The sequence below is a fragment of the Eutrigla gurnardus genome (genome assembly GCF_963514095.1).
Source record: "Eutrigla gurnardus genome assembly, chromosome: 10".
NCBI classification, from domain to species: Eukaryota; Metazoa; Chordata; class Actinopteri; order Perciformes; family Triglidae; genus Eutrigla; species Eutrigla gurnardus.
In genome coordinates this window covers 16,005,794-16,029,569 of record NC_139924.1, presented here as the reverse complement: position 1 = coordinate 16,029,569, position 23,776 = coordinate 16,005,794, and the positions used below count along the sequence as shown (strand labels likewise).

General features: G+C 41.8%; 1 protein-coding gene across 2 annotated transcripts in view; it reads left to right on the top strand.

Annotated features, from left to right (window-relative positions):
- slc8a2b (solute carrier family 8 member 2b) overlaps nt 1-23,776 on the top strand; it is a 74,367-nt gene that overhangs the window by 37,336 nt on the left and 13,255 nt on the right. For both annotated transcript variants that reach the window (XM_084019634.1, XM_084019635.1), the window contains 7 exons: nt 12,292-12,780; nt 16,016-16,153; nt 17,682-17,909; nt 18,875-19,243; nt 19,638-19,763; nt 20,577-20,772; nt 21,656-21,786. In XM_084019634.1, coding sequence (XP_083875760.1) covers nt 12,394-12,780; nt 16,016-16,153; nt 17,682-17,909; nt 18,875-19,243; nt 19,638-19,763; nt 20,577-20,772; nt 21,656-21,786 — 1,575 coding nt within the window. In that variant the 5' untranslated portion in view covers nt 12,292-12,393. The remainder of the gene's footprint in view (nt 1-12,291; nt 12,781-16,015; nt 16,154-17,681; nt 17,910-18,874; nt 19,244-19,637; nt 19,764-20,576; nt 20,773-21,655; nt 21,787-23,776) is intronic.

Here is a 23,776-nt window from a genome sequence, read left to right as displayed (position 1 = left end):
TCCACTGTGGGCTTGCCCCGTGCCAGGCAACAACATCAGGTCTTCCTCCCGAGCCCACGCACCCCAGGGCCTTAACTTTAAAATGTGTTCTGCAGCTCTGTTGGGAGACGACTTGTTTCAAGATGGGTTGGGTGGGTTGCCGGAATCACCACAGACCCCTGGCGCCTTTAACATGAGCCGGTGCGACACGGTCAAGGGAATATACTATATCGTAGAATAACAATATATTGCAATAGCAATTTTTTCTAATATCGTGCTGCCCTACAAATGCACAAAAGAGACATTGGGAAGGTGAGAGCTAAAAAAAACATTAGCCATGGAATGAGAAGACAAAAGACACACAAGATACATACAAGCACAAATCGACAGCATGCACAGCTGTGACCTCTGACCTCAGAGCCTCAGGACTCACTCTCTTCAGAAGAGAAACAATGGAGAAAACACTCAGAACATAGAGCTAACAAGCAGCCCGGCCCTCACTCTTCTTCTGCTGCTGCTTCCTCCTCCTACTATTTAACCTCACTTTGTGCTCTGATTCAACATCCGCTTTGACAATGTAGTCATTGATCAGATGCTCTTATCCAGAGTGTCTCGTCGTACAGCGAGCGCACTGGTAAGATAAGCTTCTGTTCCTGATATCATCAGTAGATGCGTACAGCTTCCTGACAGTATAATGGTGACTCTGGACTCATGTTGTAGCATGTGAGGAGTTTTAAAAAGCATGGAGTGGAGTATACGGCTGTCTATTGGCTAATATAATTTCAGTGTAATCCAGACCTGTAGTGAATTTGTGTCTGGCGGGAAATTAAGAAGGTCTGTGCTTGCTTCTGGCCTCGGACGCAGAGGTACTGAATATTAGCTGTGCACAAGGCATCAACATTTTAAAAGTTGAATACGTTTAATAAATGTGAAATGGCCTCCATTGAAAGCTTGTTATGTTAATTCTACGTCTAGCATCCTTTATTGTGAAGCTATTTTGCTGCACTTCTTTACATATTAAGTTTGCAAGGGGTTACAACCATTTATTATCATTGTAAGACAGACATTTTTTCCTTGTTAATGAATACTGTTTTTTTCCCACCAGGATGGAGATGTGTGATGTCAGGTTGATTGTTTTATTTTGTTGATTCCTATTCACTTTCTTCACCTCAGCTCCATGTGATGCTTCCAGCAATGCCCTTCAAGTAATACAGAACATTAGAATGCTTGACTTGATGGTTTTAGACTGGTCACCATTAATCTTAGCTGAAGCGATCAACGGTTTGTGCTCTTGAGGAGACGATGCTGGTGTTGAAGAAGCCGTTGGGTCTTAAGAAAACTGTGTATCTTCAGATAATTTGATTGGTTTTCAAATTAAATTGTGACATGAAATTGTCATATGGTTCAATGCCTAATGTAGTTTTCTTTCTTGTAGGCGTTTTGATGCAGTCTCTGTGATGCTAGCAGTACACACATCCACAGTGAAAACAGTGGGTAATAAACACACTATGGACATACAAATACAACATATTAATACAACGTCAACGGAAACAGAACGGAAGGAAAGCAAGAAGACACACTTTAACACATTTTATTGTCACATCGACATAAATATCCACTGGATCAGCAAGAACGGATTTAAATTGAGTTGCTGAAATGAGGTGCATTAAACTGGACTAACGTCCCATACTCACACTATTGTGAAGGTCTCAGTGGGACCACAGAAAGACCACGTACTGTTGGGTCCATGAATTCTCCCCCTCTGTGCCTCTCTGCTCTGTCGACTGACACTGATCGTCTCCTCCAAGAGAACAATCCCAGCAGGAATAAAGGAAATGATTGTTGAGAGACCACTTTGCTCCCTGATTTAGCCTCAATGCATCCTAATGAGTGTGTGTACATGAGAGGGAGGCAGAGACTTTAGCCTCCCTGTTCTTTTGTGATCCGTCATGTGAGTTTACGCCGGGGTCACTGGTCCTGGAAGCGCATTACATCACATTACATTTCATTTAGCTGACTTTTCTCCAAAGCAACTCCTAATAAGTGCTGTGGGGGTTCAAACCCAGAACAGCTAGAATCATGTACGTACATTAGCTTCAAATAAGCCAATCTACAGAGCGTTGCATAGAAGTGCAGTATGTGAAGTGCAGTTTTTTTATTATTAAAAAAAATTATAATTTTTTATATACATATATATATATATATATATATATATATGCAGCAAGCCTGTCTCTGTCTCTCTCTGTCTATCTCTTTGTCTGTCACTATGTCTATCTCTCAGTCCGTCTCTTTCTCTGCTTATGTCTGTCTGCTAGCACACTGGCTCTCTGATTAGACACAGCTGACGAATACGTGATTTAAAAATGACAATCACAAACAGCAGTGACACTAGAGTATTTGTAATAAATAAAGCGGATTTTAAAATGTGATGATGTAGGAGGAGATTCGGGGGAATTGAAACTCTGGGAGAACAGCAGGGAGGGAGCCTGTATGATTTATATCGCTTGTACTAGATTATCAGTGTGTTTTCTTACCAGATTAGCATGCAGAGAAAATAGAGCAGACGCCGAAACTACTGCTGAATATTGCAAGCACTGCGGCGCTTCCTGTGTAAACGGGCTGATTGGTTTTTCTTCAGGGAGAACATGCAAATTCCACACAGAAGGAAGCCAAACCCAAACCGGGAATTGAACCTGGGACCCTCTCACTGTGAGGTGACCGTGCTACCCACTACACCAGCCCTCAGCAGCCCTCTACATAATGATGGTGATTTGTAAAAAGTCATGCTTTGTTAGGTCTGTCTGCAAAATCCCAAGCAAACAACTTGACTATCGTAGAGCTCTGGGTGAACACAGATGGATACAATATGTTTCCTCTTCCATTTCTGATTCAGCAATGTCAGGACAACAGGAGGAGAATGACAATGTTGTTGGCAAAAACTGTCTTGTCAATTTGTTTTTATAATTTGTGATTGCACTGCATGCACCCTAGATACAGCATGTGAAATACGTGAAGCAGGAAATATTATTCATGTTTGTAATCTAATGATATATAATTCCCAAATGAATATGTCCGCTTTTACATTGACATTTTTCCCTCTTTTGCACTGATTGCACTATTTACTGGTTGCTCGTCTTGATGAATAATTCATGTTGGGAATATTCCCACATTCAGGAGTGGCCCCAGCCGCGCTGTTTAATCCTCCACGTCTTCGCTGGCCGGCTTCCATCCGCCGCTTCTGTTTGAGTTTATCGGTGCTCTCATCACAAGTGGCTTAATGCTGTCTTCATTAGACGGAAACATCACAACAGCACCTTTCTCTGATTTTTAGTTGCCCATCCATGATTGTGTGTGTGTGTGTGTGTGTGTGTGTGTGTGTGTGTGTGTGTGTGTGTGTGTGTGTGTGTGTGTGTGTGTGTGTGTGTGTGTGTGTGTGTGTGTGCCCTGCTGGTTACGCATATGCCTCCCTTTATGTTTTTGCCAATCTGACGTCACCTCTGAAAACACCCACCTACAAATACAAAGACCTCAACACAGACAAGAGCATCATTATTGGTCTAATCTAAAATAAGTAGATTATATTCAATGTCAACATGTTTACAGTGTTGGTTTTGTATTATGTGTTTGCATAGCAGCTTCAGTATGGTTAAGGTCACAGTTAATGAAAAGTCAACATGACTTGCATGTCTGGAGGAAAACTGTAGCATGAAAGACGGCAACAACACACACCCATTACACTGATTGTGAATGGATGCAACTTCACTTTCATTAAATGAAATTGAAATGAGAGAGAGAGAGAGAGAGAGAGAGAGAGAGAGAGCGCGAGCGAGTGACTGTGTCCTAACAGCAACACACATTTTGTATAGTGATATTTACTGAAAATGGCAAATGATGTAGCAGCAACTTTCAGGAGATCTCCTGTTGATGGGTGCTGTTTAAAAATTTGGACAAAATTGCAATCTTGTGGATAACTCTCAGGGACTTCCTGTACAAAGACTGGATCATGCATTTACATCCCTGACAGCTGGCCGTCCTCACAGAAACATTTTGTAGTGATTCCCTCCTTAATAATTGTGCTATAGGCAGCGGATTTTCAATCGGTGTCCGATGAAAGGAAATCCCTCTTTGAATTACCTTCAACCTGATGTATTGGGTGACAAAAAGGGGCACAGAGGGAAGATGCGGTCTGTGAGAGGAAAATAGAGGCTGCATTCATACAAACATCATTTATTTCCAATGACACAAACCATCTGTCAATTTTAAAGGCAACTGAAATAACAAAAAATTATGGATTTTCCTGTTGTTTATTCATCATGCCACCGATCTAGTAAAGACCTTTACTCAAGTAAAATAACAGGAACGGGAACACAGTTTTCCTCACAACCAAAATCCAAATCGGACATGTATGATAATACCGGCCATTAGTTTGTGTTAAGATGTGATCGACCCATCATAAGGATGTGATTAATATTTTCCCCATTTAGTCTTATTCAGGGCCAACCTCCGGGTCTGAAAAGTGGAATCAAATGCTAAAGTGCCTTAAACTTGCAATCTCTCTACTGCCCATCAGGGGGCGACTCCTCTGGTTGCAAAAATAAGTCTGATTGCATGGAAGTCTATGAGAAATGACCCTACTTCTCTCTTGATTTATTATCTCAGGAAACATTGTAAACATGAGTTCATGGTCTCAATCTCTAGTTTCAAGTCTTCTTCAACACAGCATGAAGTTCATTTAGTAAATTATGTTCCTTTTAGAGTCATATAGACAATAAAGCAGGGGGATGCTTTAGGGGCTTGACTTCCTTGTGATTGACAGGTCACTACCACGACACTTGTTTTCATCTTACAGCTTTAACTTTAACCCTTTCACAGTGTGTTTTCACTTCATGTAAGTTATTTTTTCACATTTTTGTCACCTAAAATATCTTATTCAGCATTTAGTCATACTTGGCTCAACTCTCGTATCACTTCTGGTTGCAAAAGAAACAAGATGGCAGTCCACATACCCATGGGGGAAGTCAGGGTGACCAGGTCCACTTCACACAGCCTCTGCTGCATGCTCCACCAGCTACGTCCCAGACAAATAAAGGTTGAAGCCAATAGGGCATGCCCTTCGTGTCACATCCTGATCTCATTAGGTCAAGTGATCTGCTGCCCCTGATCTGTAGATTAAAGCCCTCGAGCCTCAAACACTAAATCTGGACCGCCTGATGTTTTGGCAGCGAAACAGGTCAAATAAACAAGATGCTGCGGATGAGCAGCGAGGAAAGGGAGTGATGGACGCAGGCTTTGTCTCTTCACTCACACCTGGCAAAGTAGCATTTTCTAAGTTTAGCCGATGACAGTAAAATGACCTCCTGCCAGCTGAAGGACCTTCTGACTGGAAAGCTCTGTGTTCGTGAGCCACACAGGAAAATGAAAATGAAGGTGGAGAAGTGACAGTGACAGACAGAAATAGGCTGAGGAAAACACCAGGGACAGAGAAGCATCCCTCTTCAAAGGTGTGTTGCTGCCCCAGTTATTACCGTCTGCTCTGAGAGGAGCAAAGCCTTTGAGAGCGCTACCTCAGACTGGCAGGAGTCCTCGAGCCACTGCTCTTTGAGTCTTTGCCAAATACTTCACAACTTTCAGCATTCAATCCCGCAGGACTGCAGAGGTCCCACATAACCACAGGGTCACATATATTGTTTTTCAAACACAGTGGAAAGAAAAATAGCAGCATTGGCCATTTGTTGGAATGCTTGAAATTACCACTATTCATGGTTTTCTCAAAAAATAAAGCTCCTCTTGCAAAGGTGGAGTGTGATGCAGACGGATCGATTTGTATGTAGATTTCCTTCTGATGTCCGGATCAGCAGAGCTTTAAAAAGCAACTTAAATAACAAGTTCCATCTTCTGTCATCTATTATTCGTTGAAACTAGTATAGAAAAAGTATGTTGTAAAACTGGATGTCTTGTTTAAAATAAGAGATTCTCTGGGTTTTAAAATGGGTGGAAAACATTTGGGATAATGTACACAACTCAATAGTATAATATGTACGCTTCATTAAATTCTTCTTGAACACTAGCACAGACATATTTTCAGAAATGACCCGATGTCATTGGAGCGTTTAACTCTGTTCATCCATCAAAACCATTCCTGTAATGGAGTACTGTTTCTTGATTTAGTATTATTTGTAATTTGTGTGATGAAAAGTTCCCATTATTCCTAAGTGTTACTCAGATGTAAAGAGAAGTACATAAAAGTGCCACAGTGAGTCATGAAGGGAATATCTGGTAGCCTTGGTTGAGTGAATGGTTCAGTGCCGTTGCTGTTATTTATGTTGCTGAGGTAATTATATAGTTGCATGGTCAGTTTAATGGGATGAGAAGCTCCTGGGGCCTGAAACAGCAGAGAAAGTAGACTCACTTTCACTCTCCGTAGTCTTCACAGTACGGGGGGGGGACAAGCAAATGTCCACCTGGACGATTTTCACTGTGACCTCACATAACACGTCTTTGGACATAACATGCAATACAGCGCTGGTTGTAGTTAGATTATTTTGTATTTTATTATGGCTTTTCTTTGTGATAGTGGAGAGAGACATGACATAGTAAATAGTCCGGCCATTCAGAAAAGGCCATTTCAATGAAATGCTTTATTTTTGTATTTTCAATATTAACAGTTTATATAATAAAAAAAACATTCAGACATTCAGCCCCAGTAGTTTCCTGTTGTGGCTGTTTGGTCCTCTCACGTGTTCCTGTAGCCGCGTGTTCTTCACAGTCACCACCTAAAGGAAATTCATTGGAACAGACCTATCAGCATTAGCGATCCATTGTTTAATGCGCTGGTTAAACACAGTTTGATGAGCGGAGGATTGCAGTCAAAGGCTAATGAAGGCACTTACTGTAACATGCATGATGGGAGAGATCAGATAGGAGAGGGAGGAGGGGGGAGACAGGAGAAGGAGGGGAGTGTGGGTAAGCAGGACTCGGGAGTGTAACATAATATTGCACAGGCACTCTGTTAATCTGCAGTACCATCACTTTTTATTTCATTTACATATAACATCCTTCATGTTCCTCCCATGGAATCAGATAATCGATGTCACGAGATTTGTTCCACCACGATGCCGAACCCACAACAATCTGGACACTTTGCTATGATGCGTTTATTTTACGGCTGATGTCGGACTCATTTCTCAAATGATTTCTGTAAAGAAAAATGATCATAATGTTACCAGTTGTAGGGAAAATGATGGGCGATGTTCATGTTTGGTACACTTCTACTGCAGTGTAGTGTAACATCAGCTGTATCTGAAATCACTCACTGCTCGCTATAGTGAGTTCTCCGTGTCTTAGCTCTGAATGTGGAATGAGAATACCCTATAGTGAACTCAAAGTATCCCATTCATCTTGAAAAGTAGCTTACAACTGATCCAAGGACACTAACCGAGCATTATTTACCATCATCAGCAGATAGAGCAGCAAGACAAATCCATGAACCATTGTTTGATTATGATTGGTGATTTCATGTGAGGACATATTTTTATTTATTTAAAATATGCTGTATTTCCTCCAACGACAGTGCTCCTTTCCTTCTTACATTTCACAATAAAAGCCTCTAGACATATGCACAGCATCACTGCTTACCAGGGGACAACTTATATTCACGCACAGCTTTTTTTTTTAAAGGCAACTCAAAAATAGCTTGCAATATATATGTATTACATAAAACCATGTCAGTATTTATTATAGATGGTCCAACAGCTTCCGTTGATCTGGAACGTTTTAATTGTGCAACAGTGATGCGGAAGAGAAAATGACCCGAGTTGTGTTTTTTCATGTTGTCACTATCTAGTCCTCCGAGTAGAGCAGTAATGAGACGTCGTCAATGCTCAGTAGGTCAGCCGATCTGACAAGAATGTGAAAATTGTCACCAGAAATACTATTTTACCAAATATGACACGCTTTAAAAAAATAGCTATTGACACTGGAAGTCTAGAACGTAGACTGGCCAATCATAGAGTAGCATCAGCCGACTCTGACCAGGTTCCTACGACTATCCAGCTGTCAGAGTGGAGGGCTTTTTCCATCACTGACATACTGATAAAAACAGGGAAGAACGATCTATTGTGCAGCTCTGTGTGTGTGTGTGTGTGTGTGTGTGTGTGTGTGTGTGTGTGTGTGTGTGTGTGTGTGTGTGTGTGTGTGTGTGTGTGTGTGTGTGTGTGTGTGTGTGTGTGTCCTCAGTAGAGAGAGATTAGTGGGTATAGTATGTTTTACCTCTCTCTCCCACCTCAGCACACACCCCTGGTGATTGATTGTCCCACCCAACATCTCCCCTGGTTGCCATGGCAACACACTGTGCCTGTAGCCTGAGAGGCCACCCCCCCCCCCCCCCCTTTCACCCTCTCGTCCCTTCCTCCACACCCATCCCTCCTCTCATTTAGGACGTATTGCGCCTCCTTCCTTTTCCACCTCCCATTTTGTCGCTTCTTTCACTTTGGTCCTCACATCATTCCTGTCCAGTCTCTCCTACCATCCCTCCACTTCCTCTCCTATCCTCCCTCCCATTCCTCTCCTACCCTCCCTCCACTTCCTCTCCTATCCTCCCTCCCATTCCTCTCCTACCCTCCCCTAACCCTTACATCTACTCTAACTCACCTGTCAACCCCTCTCATCCCTCAACTGGTATCCGTCTTTCTACACCTCATTACACCTTTTATCCATCCGCCTGCCCTACTATTCATCCCTCCATCCCTCTTCTGCACCTCCCATCCCACTTTTTTACTGTTTAGTGTAAATGATGGTTGTCAAAGTATCCTCCATAGGACAGGACCCTGAATAAATCATGATATATTCTAAATGATCCTGAGATTGAGACTTTGTTGAAAATGTTATCAAACCAAACCGATCCAACGCTGATAGTTAAATGAGTGATTTAGTAAAACGAGTGTTTGTGAGGCTCACAACAATTTATCCTCCGTTTTATAGTCGTCATAGAAGCGGCCGAGGCTCCGGCTGTTCGTCTGGCGTTTTTTGTAGGAGGAAAGGAAAATGATTGCTAACAAACGATTGATCGTTAATATTATAAATGCATCACCATTTTCTTTCTAGCTGTTCATCCAATAAGCAGCCTGAGGAAAGCTTTGAGTGAAAGCTTCTCAGCCAATCAGCGGCTTCTACCCCGTGTGGACTACTAAGCCCGCCCACAGGCTGCATCGTCACCAGCAAGTGATCCAATAAAATGAATGACTTTGGCGCGCAAGCTTTGAGATGAGAAATCAGACAGAACAGACCCCGTTTTTTTTTTTTTTTTTTTGGCTTATTTTAATTGGCCCATCCACTTTTCTTGTGGCCCACCCACAATCAAAATCCTGGCGCCGCTAGTGGTTGCAACGAGACAAATTAAATGAATGAAGCCCCTTCATGTAGCTGAACACGTCACTGGTGGAGTTGCCCTCTGTTTTTATGCTGAAGGTCTAATGATTAAAACCTACGACTGAGCTAGTCAGTGTTGATACCAATCTGGTTGCTGTTAATCTTCACATACAGATCTATCGGCCCTGATAAGCATCATAGGGTTTTGGTTACAGTAGTCAGGGCTTCAGAGTGCGACGAACATCGGTCAGGTGCAACTAAATATTTTGTGTTGTGTGTGTAGCAAAATGTTTTTTTCCCCACCAGCATACAGCGAAGAAGAAATACCCTGGTCTGAGCCAATCAGAGGCCGAGTAGGGGCAGGCCTTCGTCTCTGATTGGCTCTGACTCCGGTCTCTTTTTCGCTAAATGTTGGTGGAAAAAGAAATCTGGTGTAGTGTAGAAGCCTTAATAAACTATGTGTGAAACGGCGACAAAAATGAAGACAACTGTCGATGTTATTTTCCGTACAGAAAGTTGCTGTGCCCGTAACACCTGTCTCCCCCCGCGCCATAAATGCCTGGTCCTGTCTCACCTGTCTCCCCCGGCGCCATAAATGCCTGGTCCTGTCTCACCTGTCTCCCCCGGCACCATAAATGCCTGGTCCTGTCTCACCTGTCTCCTCCCGAGCCGGTGTTGCGAACCAGGCGGTCCGGTCGGGCGTAGTTTTAGGAACCAGTGGTTCGATCCGGTCTCCTGTTCGCCCCGGGCGGGCCGACATTATACATGCTTGTTTGTGTTGAGATTTTCTTTTCTTTCTTTTTTTCTTCATTCCTGTTTATAGTCATTGACCGAATGTGTTAAGAAATTTACAGTGTTTTTGGGATTAAAAAAAAGTATAATAGCTTTATTATTGCAGTGCCGAAAGGTGCAGCAAAACATTTTGGGCGCACCTAAATTTTGTGCTGGTGCACCTAAATGAAAAAGTGCTACCAATGTGAAAAGTTAGTCTGGGGCCCTGGTAGTGGATTTGAGACAACAGGCTGACAGGAGCCTGCAGCTCCTCATGTGATCGGGTTTTGCAAACAAACAGACCTTTGTGACTTTCATTGCTGTTGTGTTTGTCAACAGAACTGTTTTGTGGCGCCAAACTGGAACAAAACGTCAAAGCTAAATATCAAACTTGTGATGTTTGTCGTGTCGGCTTCATCAAACGAGACGGCCAATATTTGAAGAGGCTGACCTCGGCTTTTGTGTTGTGCGGACTGCAATTGTTACAATACAGCAGCAGGAAGCTGTCAGGATTAAGAATGTTCTTATATATATATAAAAACTTTTGGCAATGTAGTGTATGTCTTATGCAGATTGTTAGTATTTCCTCACATAAGGATTTCTGGTTGCAGTTAAAGATGAAAGAAAACATTGTTAGTCCTTTAAACGTCAGAAATGAAGGATGTTTTTATAACAACATAGGCTAACTGAAAGCGTCGGGGCTCCGCTTCACTAATACACAGTCTGGTTTCATACATGGGGGAGGAGAAGGCTGCCTTTATATACAATTATCTATCAGCATTATCTATTGATTTAGGGGCAATGTATTTTTTAGTGTTTTTTTGTTCGTTTTATTAAACGAGTAACCAGCTGCAACACTGTCAAGTTTTCGACAAAACATCGGGATCGCCCCCTGGTGGCTGGCTGCTAATTAAGGAACGCTTCATTTGAGAGTCAGCTGAGTTTTCTATGAGCGGAGCCTTTCAAATGATGATTTCACAGTCGGTCGTGTCCATTTAACTGTGGGAAGCCACAGTCTTAACTAATATTACAAAGTATTTAGGGGTTCTGAATCAATTAACAACACTTGTGGTTTGGAGGTTCATTTGCTCATTAAGAAATAATTTGATATGATGATGAACTGAGATCAGCCGAGGGGTGTTTTGAAAACAGAAGGTGTGAACAGGATGAGAGAGAGAGAGAGAGATGAAGCGTGACAGGAAGAGAGAGGTAGAAGATTAGCAGTCGGTCCATCTGTCCATCCTTTGTTTCACGCTGAGCTTTAAATCTCACCAGTTGGCGGATTCATTCTTGCGTACTCTAAGACACACTCACAGTCACACTCGGGGTGAATTCACAAGGAAAGGGTCGTGGCCGCTGATGGATTACACATTACTTGCAGCCACTATCAGCCCCGTCTCACGGTCTGATTGCTCAAATTAATGACCATACGTTTTTTATAGCTTCTCTTGCGTGTTTGCAGTTAGCCTCCCGGTGTCGTGTTCGTTCCAAGAACACAGGCCGAATGAAGAGAAAGCCAGAAATTGAAAAATGAAATGTTCAGCCCTTCGAGCTGCAGTTCCTGCCCGACGAGGTGCAGAGGAATCCCTCAAGACTTCAGAGAGGGATGTTTAACATGACAGGGAAGCCCTATGTGTCATTTAATATGCCACACGGACTCTAAACGCTTCGCTCACCTGCAGACTGCAGACTATAGAGGCTGAGACGCTCCCCTTCCAGTGACCCCCCAGGAGACTTTATTGAAGAAATGCAAACTTATCTTTTACATTTACAAACATTATTCATGGCACAATTCAAACGGGATCAAAAAATGATTTCTGAAATAAGGTCTCCGAAAAATAGCCTTTTATATGCTAGATTGTGGATTAAGAAGATGTATTTATATGCTGACAACATGTTGGTTTTGCAGTGAATGCCTCGTTTCAGGAAAACAGAATGTTTACATAATAAACAATTTTATACATAGAAGAGAAATGTAGTTACTGTTATTTATAAAAAAAATGGCTGGTCTACTAATTATCCTATGAGGTTCTCATTCACACAAGATATCAAAATAAGTATTGAAGATATTTAATCGGAAATTTTCAAAAGATACAAAGTCCTTCAGTTGTGATTTTAAAGGTCACAGAAACTTATTTTCTCTTTTTCTTGTTGTTCTCTTTCTCTCCCCTGTAGGGAAGCTAGTCGCACCGCCTTCAGCTCTACGCAGCGTCTCCTCCTCCCTCCACCTCGGCCTTTTCCCATCCTCCTCTACCTCTGTGGGAACCAAACACTGCCATGTCGTTCTTAACATCCCCCGCCCCCTTCCTCTCCCTCTTGCTCCTCTTCCTCCTCCCACTGCCCCCCTGCCGGCCAGAGTCCGACCGCAGCGAGCCCAGCAGCGTCCCAGAGTCCCGAGGGGTCTCGCCCTCCATTTTCCCCTCCTCCTTCCCGCCTTCGGCGTCGTACAGCAACAGCACCTCGCCCAGCAAGATAGATAAGTGCGAGCAAGAGACCGTGTGCAATCCCGGCATCCTGCTGCCTGTCTGGAAGCCCAACCGGCCCGGACTCGGAGACCAGGTGGCCAGAGCCGTGGTCTACTTTGCGTCACTCATGTACATGTTCCTGGGGGTGTCCATCATCGCAGACCGCTTCATGGCGTCCATCGAGGTCATCACATCACAGGTGAGAGAGAGTAAATGTGGTACCGTCACCGTGGGTAGGTTATGTTCATTATAAAGCCACAAATCACAACTTCGCCTCGTAGGGCTTTACAATCTGTACAGACCTCCTCTGCCCCTGGCCTGGATCCTCCATCCAAGAAGGAAAAACTCCCTAAAAACCCTTTTAACAGGGAGACGACACCTCAGTGAGACCAACAGAGCAGATCCCACTTTCTTACATCCGTTCATGTGTTCTTATTTGGGATTTCTTCTTGTGAACCCTGTTCACATTACTGACATCAGCTACATTGAATATGTACAGAGCTGCCCTGTATTATCAATATTATACATATTATTAGTATATTATTAAAAAACTTGAGAGAGAAGATATTAGTGATGTTGGTGAAGCCAGAAAACATGCTGACCATGCAGGAATCAACTTGATAGGCTTCCTCTATATTAATCCATTCATAAGGCGGCGCATGAATGATTAATCACTCATTAGTGCTTGTTATTCTCTAGGTTAGTGAGTGTGTTTGCATCAACATATCTTTAATGCCAGCCGGGCCTCATCGGTTCCCGCTGATTCATACAGATTCCCCTCCGTCCATTTATCCTCTTTAACAGTTTAAATAACTCCCAGCTGTGTGTTCCCCCGTGTTCCCACTCGTACAGTGTCCATATACCTGAACACAGCAGGTCTATCACTCTCAGTATAGAGTACCGTTGGTGCTCTGTGTGTGTGTGTGTGTGTGTGTGTGTGTGTGTGTGTGTGTGTGTGTGTGTGTGTGTGTGTGTGTGTGTGTGTGTGTGTGTGTGTGTCGTCCCAAGTGGCCTGTAATGGTTCACATGTCAAGGTCATGCCGTTATAAGTACAGTAGAAGAAGAGAGGAAGGGACCCAGGAGGGTTGAACGGAGGCTGATGTTCAGTCGGACGGAGGGGGGACGTGAAGGTCAGCTGGAGGAAGGAGGACAGGAAGTCCTCATTATGAGGACCTAGATCTAGTTCAGGACCTGTCCTAGATCAAACTAGCCAACAATATATAAAGGAGTTCAAAACAAGCAACATGCACATCATCTAGAAACATCATATATAATAGTATTTTTACTGCATTATCATTACTTTTACTTTCATACTGCCACAGCCTGGTTCAAAAAACAGGAGACACACGGGTGAACATATACAAGTATAACCATTAGATCAGTCTAAGTAACCCAAAGGATGGATGGGGGGAGTCTGTAAAGAGGGTGGTGTAGGGGGGGTAAAACCACAGAAAATAAACCAAAAGCCACAACACAAAGATATGGGAGAGATCTGCCATCCGTCTGCTGCTGCGACACTCCGGGGAAGGGTCTGTCCTGTATCCGTGCTGCTCATCCCTTTTCCCTGTCTGCAGCCCCAGACACAGAAAGTAAAGACACAGCACAGGAACCAAACAGAGAGCTGATACTTAAACTAAATATATCTATTCATAGCTCTGTCAAACATACCAAAGTGAAAAACTGGATTTCTCAGAGATGTACATTTGTTATGTCATTATTTCTAAATACAAATGTTGAATATGAAAAGAATGGTATTTAACTTAACTTCGACATTGTGACTCATTTAGATGGTACAGCATGTTCAAATATGAAACAGGATTAAACTCCATTCTCCCCTAACCTACATTATAGAGAACAATATAGTCTGCTGCCTCGCCCCCCCTCTCTCTCTCTCCTTATTTCTCATTGTGAGAACTGAGTCATACCATCTTTTCTGGGGTCTTTTAAATGGAAACACCCTCTCTGCACAAAGCAGTGACGCAGGTTATTAAGGTTCAGAATAATGTGAACACTGGCTGAGTCACCGTTGGCTGGAAATAACTGAACTGGTTAGTTTGTGTATGTAGCAGCCTACATCAGGTCATCGTAGATAACTTTATCAACTCAGGTAGCAAAGACTCTCTCATCGTCGGTCATCATCATATCAAACCTCATGCCTGTCAGCTGGTAAAAACAAGATATATTTATTGATATTAATAAATTAATGCATCACAGGAGGTCTGATTCTCTGCCTGAGAATACAGAAGAAAGTTATTACTTAGTTTAGGGCAAAATTGAAAATAAAAATAATTCATCATCATCAAAATAAAATAATTATCTGCAATATAAATCATGATATTCTCTTCACGTTTGAAAGATGATTTGTCCTCTCAGAAAATGTAATAATCAAAATTCAACCAGAATCTTTGTTGTTTTTGTTCGTTCTAGACAGAAAGCTTTGTCTTACACTCACATCCACAAAAACATGTCTCTCTGTCATCATAGGTTCAATTACTAAGTCTAAAAGAGGAGGCAAGATGACTGACACATGGTTTCATCTACTCTTTTTACCCTAAAACATACACACATGGACCAAAATGTAAAGGATTTGAATACATAAGGAACGCCACTGGGAAACTACTTATATAAACCTCAGGAGAAGAAGAAGCAACGTAACGTTTAACGTAGGATTGGCTGCCAACGCTGTGAGGTTGTGGAGATGAGACGGAGGCAGAATGCTAAGAGAGTGAACAGAAATGAAAGTGTTAATGGAGGAAAGAGGGCGTTCATCCATTCTTTTCAGGGTCGATGTAAATGAATGACCTATTGTGTATCCCACAATCCATCACAGCCACAACCTCAGCTCTTTTGGCAGCTGGTCGGTTTGTCCTTTGTGTGTGTGTGTGTGTGTGTGTGTGTGTGTGTGTGTGTGTGTGTGTGTGTGTGTGTGTGTGTGTGTGTGTGTGTGTGTGCGCGTGTGTGTGCGTGTTTGTGTGAGTATACAGCGTACACGTTGATGAGCAGAGAAAGCCTGCTGTCTGTCATTACAAAGTCCCAAGTTAGATCCCAGCTACTCGTCACCGTGTGTCCGAGGTAGAAGCTAAACCTTAATTCTTCTGATCAAATGATTCTTATTAAAACAGCCAAACACAGCTGTGTTTTTCATATGATTTATAACAGAAATATGCAACAAAATATTAGGGTTGTGAATCACTAGAGGCCTGACGACGAGATCCTTTTGCAATTCTGCAAAATGATGATAATTGCCATTTATGACCTTTTTCATACGCAAATGATGCAGTTTGTCAACATGTTTTATCTAATAGTAGGGCTGCACTTAACGTGTGTGTGTGTGTGTGTGTGTGTGTGTGTGTGTGTGTGTGTGTGTGTGTGTGTGTGTGTGTGTGTGTGTGTGTGTGTGTGTGTGTGTGTGTGTGTGTGTGTTGGGCCAACAGGAGAAGGAGGTGACCATCACCTTGCCTAACGGGGAAACATCAGTGGCGACAGTTAGAATCTGGAATGAAACAGTGTCCAATCTGACACTCATGGCTCTCGGCTCCAGCGCTCCGGAGATCCTGCTGTCTGTTATAGAGGTACACACACACACACACACACACAGACACACAAAAATATTTCATGAAAACAATAATGACTGCTCAACTAGCACAACAAGCACAACAATATTGTACAAGGCCAGTGAGCATTTAGAAATGGGATGAAATATTAACAAATTCAATTAAATCCAATTTTATCCATAGTCACCATGGACACTTTTCAAATAGAACAGGAGTAGAACACGCTCATGATTTATTTTCAGAGTCAATAAATGATCAGTCCCAACATCACCAGGAGCAAGAATTACAGTGTTACAGCGCTACAACGTTACGTTGTTACAGCAGTACAGAGTTACAACGTGAGAATGTTACAAGTTACATCATTACAGTGTTATGATAATGATATGCTGTTCTGACAACTGTACTGTAAGTCGATTTTGGATAAGAGCATCTGCTAAATGCCCCAAATTAAATGTAAATTTAAGTTTCAGAGTTACAGCATTACAGGGTGACAGCTTACAGTTACAGTGTGAGAATGTTACAGTGCTACAGCGGTACACAGCTACAGCATGACAGTCTTACAGCATTACAGAGTTACAGCGTGATAATGTTACAGTTACAATGTGAGAATGTTACATCGTGAGAATGTTACAGTGTTATATCGTGAGAATGTTACAGCGTTACAGCATGACAGTCTTACAGCATTACAGAGTTACAGCGTGATAATGTTACAGTTACAATGTGAGAATGTTACATCGTGAGAATGTTACAGTGTTATATCGTGAGAATGTTACAGCGTTACAGCATGACAGTGTTACTGAGTTATAGTGTTACATTGTTACAGAGTTACAGTGGTAGAGCATTACAGACTTACAGCGTGACTGAGTTATATCATGAGAACGTTACAGTATTACAGTGGTACAGAGCTACAGCAGTGTCACAGTGTTAAAGCAGTACAGTGTTACATCGTTACAGAGTCACAGGGTTCCAGCGGTAGAGCATTACAGAGTTACATCGTGACAGAGTTACGGCGTTACAGCAGTGCAGAGTGACAACTTTACAGCGTTACAGAGTTACAGCGTAACATAATTACAGCGTTACAGCGTTACACTGTGAGAATGTTACAGCTGTACATCGTTACAAAGTTACAGCATGACAGTGTTACAGCGTTACAGAGTTACAGCGTTACAGAGTTACAGCATGAGAACATTTCAGCCTGGTAGTGTTACAGCATTACAGAGTTACACTGTGAGAATGTTACAGCTGTACATCGTTACAAAGTTACAGCATGACAGTGTTACAGCGTTACAGAGTTACAGCGTTACAGAGTTACAGCATGAGAACATTTCAGCCTGGTAGTGTTACAGCTTGAGAGAGAGTTACAGTCGTCGTCCATGGTGGAAGGCACAGCTACGTTTTGATAAGTATGTATGTTTTGGACCTTGATAGTGTGTTTGAAATGTAACCGTGTCTTCTGCTTGATTTGACGCCGGTGGTCGGTGTCCGTAGCTTCACGTCTCTTGCTCCCCCTCCTACTATAAATCTCACACACACCTTTTCCCTCCAGGTGTGCGGTCACGGCTTCCACGCGGGCCAGTTGGGACCAGGAACCATCGTTGGCAGCGCCGCCTTCAACATGTTTGTAATCCTCAGCATCTGCGTGTGGACGATCCCCGAAGGTCAGAGCCGGAAGATCAAACACCTCAGGGTGTTCTTCATTACCGCCTTCTGGAGCATCTTCGCTTACATCTGGCTCTACCTCATCCTCTCTGTCATGACGCCGGGCGTCGTCGAGGTGAGACACACTCAGCGTGGTTTAGTGGTTACAGTCAGCACGAAGCAGCAGAATTTAGTTTTCAGACACATTCTCGGGGTAATTTGGTCCCAAATGAACCCCCTTGCATAAATGTGGGTGAAGCGATACGAGACATTCAGATCAGGTGTTTTGGCATGAATGTTGAAATATATATGAAAATACTATCAGATGTCTCCAGAGGTTGAGGGGAAGTTGGGAAGGAAACATGTTGGTTGTTGTCATGTGACCGTAACTGTGGAACTAGGGCTGTGAATCTTTGGCTTCACAGCGATTCGATTCGATTAACGATACAGTAGTTGGCGATTCGATTCAAGGACAATTTTTTTTTTGTAATGATTCGATTGATTCTGTAAACCACGATTCGATTCACTAACTTGTAACCAAAATTCTATATCCATGAAATAAACATGCAATAATGCAGTGAGACTATCTGTATTCTTCTGAAAGGTGAAAAAATAACATATTTATTCTATAAAAAATTAGTCCTGCATAATATTTTATGCTGAATACAAAATGTAATTTATTACTGCTCAGTTATTTTTGAACATTTTTCAATAGACTACATGCTGGCAGGGGTGAGAGTGTCTTAAACGTATTAAAAAATTAATCATAAGTAATGATTCATCCGATTAAAATGCATTTATATCGATTATTGGTGAAGCCAAAACGATTCATTCTATTTATTTATTTTAGCAGATCGATTTAGTTGAATCTTTAGGACTGACAATCGATTCATCGATTAATCAAATTAATCGTTACACCTTTATGTGGAATACATTTCCAAGTTAACATATTTAAAAACATACTTTATATTTTTATTGAAATACAATCACGTTCTCAGTTTTCCCCTGCTGTTTCTTTTCCTACAGTAGTGGTGTTATATAGATATGACAAATGAATGCAAACCATTTAATCATCTAATCCGGAGAGTGTGTGTGTTTCAGGTGTGGGAGGCTCTGGTGACCCTGCTCTACTTCCCCGTGTGTGTCATCCTCGCTTGGATTGCCGACCGCCGCCTGCTCTTCTACAAGTACATGGGCAAGCGCTACCGTGCCGACAAGCGCCACGGCATCGTCGTGGAAACCGAGGGAGACTTGACGCCCAACAAAGGTGGCATGGAGATGATCATAGATGGCAAGATCCCATCACGCGGGGGCGCCGTTGTCCCCACTGACAACTGTGCAGGCGGAGCTCAGGACGGCACACCGGGCACCGCGGCCAATAACGTGGGCGGGGGGGGCAACCTGCCCAATTCTAACAGCGCTACGGTCAACGTGGAGAGCAGCAAGGACCTGGACGAGAGCCGCAAAGAGGTGAGAGCAATTCTGCCTCTACCTGTTCGTGCAGGGCCGCTGAAAATTTTATTTTGTCTATATTGTTGCTTTTTGTTATATTAATACCATGCATGTACATATCTAGATATAGATACGATAAGAAACAAATCGTTACTAATGGCAACCAAAGCACTGGATGTGCAGTTCAGCACAATAATATATGAAGAAAAAAAAAACATCTTGGAAATGTTTTCAACAGCTTATAAAGTTTGACTTTTTATGTTTCAAGTGATTTGAGGTTATCCACTAACGGGAAGGAGCTGGAAGCCGCAGCATCGATGCCTCCCAACGCGGAAAGAAGCAACCATGCGTGCCATGATTGACGGGGCAGTGCAGATGTTTTAATCATGAGTGAGTTGTGTCGTCTCTCCAGGTGATTCGTATCCTGAAGGAGCTGAAGCAGAAATATCCCGACAAAGAGCTGGACCAGCTGGTGGAGCTGGCCAACTACTACGCACTGCTGCACCAGCAGAAGAGCAGAGCCTTCTACCGCATACAGGTGGGACTCATTATTCATAAACGGCCCCCAGAGTGAACACCAGGGCCCAAACAAGGACATAAAGTAGGACTCGATTCCTGCAAATAATTTCAGCCTCATGATGAAACTACAAACAGTTAATGAGCATGAATGAAAAGGATAGAAACACCTAGTTTTTCATGTTTAGTAGGAACCTCTTAATAAGCATGATAAGCTTGAATTTCATCTGTATTTTCCAGCATTTATTTTAACTATTATGGGCATCTAAAAACACCAGAATAACATGTGGCGCCCGAGAGGGACGCAAGCCAGGCCAGAAACGCCGTAGGAAAACAGTGGTCTCGGTGTGATCAGCCTCTATAAGCTGCTGAGATACAGCTTGGCAGCGGTTTCAGTGCATTTCTAAATTTTTAAAAGGCGTGAATATAAAATGTAGGCCATCAATGCCGAACTGGTGGCAGAATTTGAAAACAAACATAATCATAAAATACAGTATCATGGGATAAAGTAAGTAAATAAGTAAAACAATTTCCCATAATAAAAAGAAAATATTTATACAGAATTTTTAGGAGTGATTCTGTCCCAAGCTTTTAGATCCAAGTGGCTGATCTTGTAACTGTGATCACTATGAGCTTACACTTACATACTTTTACTAAAGTCCCATTTTAAATGCAGGACTTTGACTTGTAACAGAGTATTTTTACAGTTTAGTAGTAGTACTTTTACTTCAGTAAAGGATCAGAATTTTTCCTCCACCACTGGTGACGTATTACATTTAAGAAAGTCTATTTCCTGATGTAAACGTTTTGAAAAAGTCTGCCTGTCTCTGTGAAGGCGACTCGTATGATGATCGGAGCCGGAAACGTCCTGAAGAAGCACGCTGCCGACAACGCTCGCCGCACAGCCGTGACCGACGAGGAAGCACCAGAAGAAGAAGACCAGGGGATATGCAGCCGCATCTCGTTTGAAAGCGCCCACAGTCAGTGCATGGAGAACTGTGGCATTCTGACGCTGGCTGTGGTCTGTCAAGGTAGAGAAATAAACTGCTTTCTATTCTTTAAATTAATGCTTACACTCAAGGTTTATTTCAGTCTTTGAAGTTTGACTTCATCCGATCATTTTTCTGCAATCCGAACATGAAGCAACACACACCACTAAAAGTAATTGTCCTGCATGTAAAATCGTCCTGTATCTATTTTACAGTAGTTTAATCTGTAGCAAGGTTTCATACTTTCTAAATAAGTAAATAGCAGAATTACAAGTAACGATATCTCTAGATGAATGTAGTGGAGTAAAAAGTTTTAAAAGTATTAAATCCATATGGAAGTGATCCTCATCAATTATTGTCATAATTATAATATTGTATACACCCTCACCCCAAAAAAGAACAACATGATTTGATGTTATTGTGGTAAATGTTGTTCATGGTCTATTAGTTCGCTGCAAGTCGTTAGTTAATACATGAGCCTGGAGACAACAGAACAAACAACTGCAGTTTCAATGGTGTTTTAGAAAGCCAAACACCAACAAATATAGATTTAAAGAGAATATTTCATGAAATTAGATCATGTTGTGAACGATTACATCTGTCTTTATCCAATAATACAATGTTTAGATTACACCAGGTACACGGTCTGAAACCATGCGACCCGTGGGATCTTATCATACAAATGGGATAAAACTGATAATATTAACATTAGTGGAGCCTGATCTTTATTATGTAGCAGAAATTAACAGAATTAATAAACTATTATTATTGACGCAGCGTTTTTTCCTCAAAGACCCTTTTACAGTTGACATCATCAAACATGCACACGTCATAATCTCTTCATATGACTGAACTTATTTTACACATTCGGTTTATTTCGAACACATTACTTGTTAAAGGCTGGTGTTATTCTTCTGCTGTTTAGGGGGTCTGGGAGAGAACACCTTCTATGTGGACTACAGGACGGAGGACGGTTCAGCCAATGCTGGCTCAGATTACGAGTACAGTGAAGGAACGCTGGTCTTCAAACCTGGAGAGACTCGCAGAGAAATCAAGGTTAGTGAGGAGAAGAGGGAGACTTGGAGACGGTGGGAACAAACAACACCACAAATCGGCTAAAAGACACGTCATGGGCCTTTGATAATTATCCTCTCAAATATCCTGACAATCAATTCGTATTTTCCCATATTTTAATTTAAATAATCGGATTCTGTAGTAATTAGAGCCCGACCGATATTATCGGCGGGTCTATATTATCGGCCGATATTAGGCATTTTCCAAACTATCGGTATCGGCATTTATAATGGCCGATAAATGAATATTTTAAAAATAAAATAAAAATGGACGAAACACCCTCATAGAACTTAACAGAATTTGTCTCCAGTCTTGTTCGAAGTTATATTTATGAAGCTTACCAAGTCTTTTAATACTGGTAACTTTGTGTTTGGTTGTTGTTGTTTTTGTGTTTTTGTTCAAAGGACTTTAATTTTGATATCTTAAGTTTGTATTTTTATACATTTTATTTATCAGAACTTTAATATATTTTGATGTTTCTCTGATATGTTGTGACGATAAAATAAATAGTTTATTTTTAAACTGCATTATCATATTATTTTAGTGAAGACTCATAAATAACTACAAATAACTAATGTTAGGGAAATCTGTTAAGGTTTTGTTACGCGTTTCTGAAATAAAAAAATATCGGCCGATATATCGGAATATCGGATTTTTAAATCAACAAACATTTGTATCGGTATCGGCCTTCAAAATCCTTTATCGGTCGGGCTCTAGTAGTAATAAAAGTAGCAGCCACCCAATCTACATTATTTGAAGGGATCAAGTCCCCGATCAAGTCCAAGGACGTGTTTACGTTGCGGCCAGTAGCTCCTATGAGTTTCACATTTTTTTTCCTAATTTGTTGCTTGTTAATTACTGGAGCACTTATGGCATATGACAGAAGAGACTTATCAACATCAGAAGAGTAAGCGTAAAGTGGATTAAGAGCAGCGGACCTAGAGACGAACACCCAGCCAAACCTGTCGGACCAAATACCACTGAAAGTGAGGAGAGGGAGGAGAGCTAAGATGGAAGCTAAGCTAACCCAGCATGCTGTCTGATGGATGAAATAAGACTTCAGGCTAGCCCTTCAAACAAAGAAGACAGATTTATAACCAATGCGGTGGAGTTCTGGACCGAGATGGTTTGACTTCATTGCGCTGTATAAACGCGCTTCAGTGAGGATGTGAAGTCTGGAGAGAGATCACAGCGTGGGAGGGGGGATAATGACAGTCCCAGCAGGAGAGACAGATGGAAGGATACTGCTGTTACTAATCAAACTACTACTAATCTGCTGCTGCTGCTGCTGCTGCTGCTGCTGCTGCTGCTGCTGCTATTATGTTGACATTTGAGCCATTTATCCTTTTTTTTTATTGATTTACATTTACATTTACATTTAGGTCATTTAGCAGATTTGTCTCTGTATACATTTTTATTTGTATGTATTTTAGGAATACATTTTAATTATTTTCTGCATTTCACCTTTTAAATTTAGTTTTATTTTCCCTTTATTCATTGCTCACTTCTATAGCTTTGTTAGCTTTCTCCAGTTTGTCTATAACTGGACTGGAGCCTACGACTGCAGTTAATTATTAGTAATCTACGTTTTCCATCAGTTGTTCTCAACTATAACTCAAGAATCCTAAAAACCGAACAAAATGGTGAAGTGATCTTGGACAGACATTGGATTTAAACTGCAACACGGTTGGCGGAGGCCGTAATTCTAGTTTTAAATACTTCAAACAGGAAGTGATAGATGTAATGCTTTTCCAAGAATAATGAGTAAAGGAATCCTATTTCAATTTAGAGAAAGCACCATCTGTTACTCGAAACGATTCGGCACTATCGACTGTTTTTTCAGTCTAATCTGAAAAGAAGGTACAAAGTTAGATGATCAGTGAACTGCTTTAAAGTTCTTTTATCACAGACGTTCCCAATCTCTTTTTGAGAGATCTGAACTGAAGAAGGCCAGAATATTACATTTTAAAGG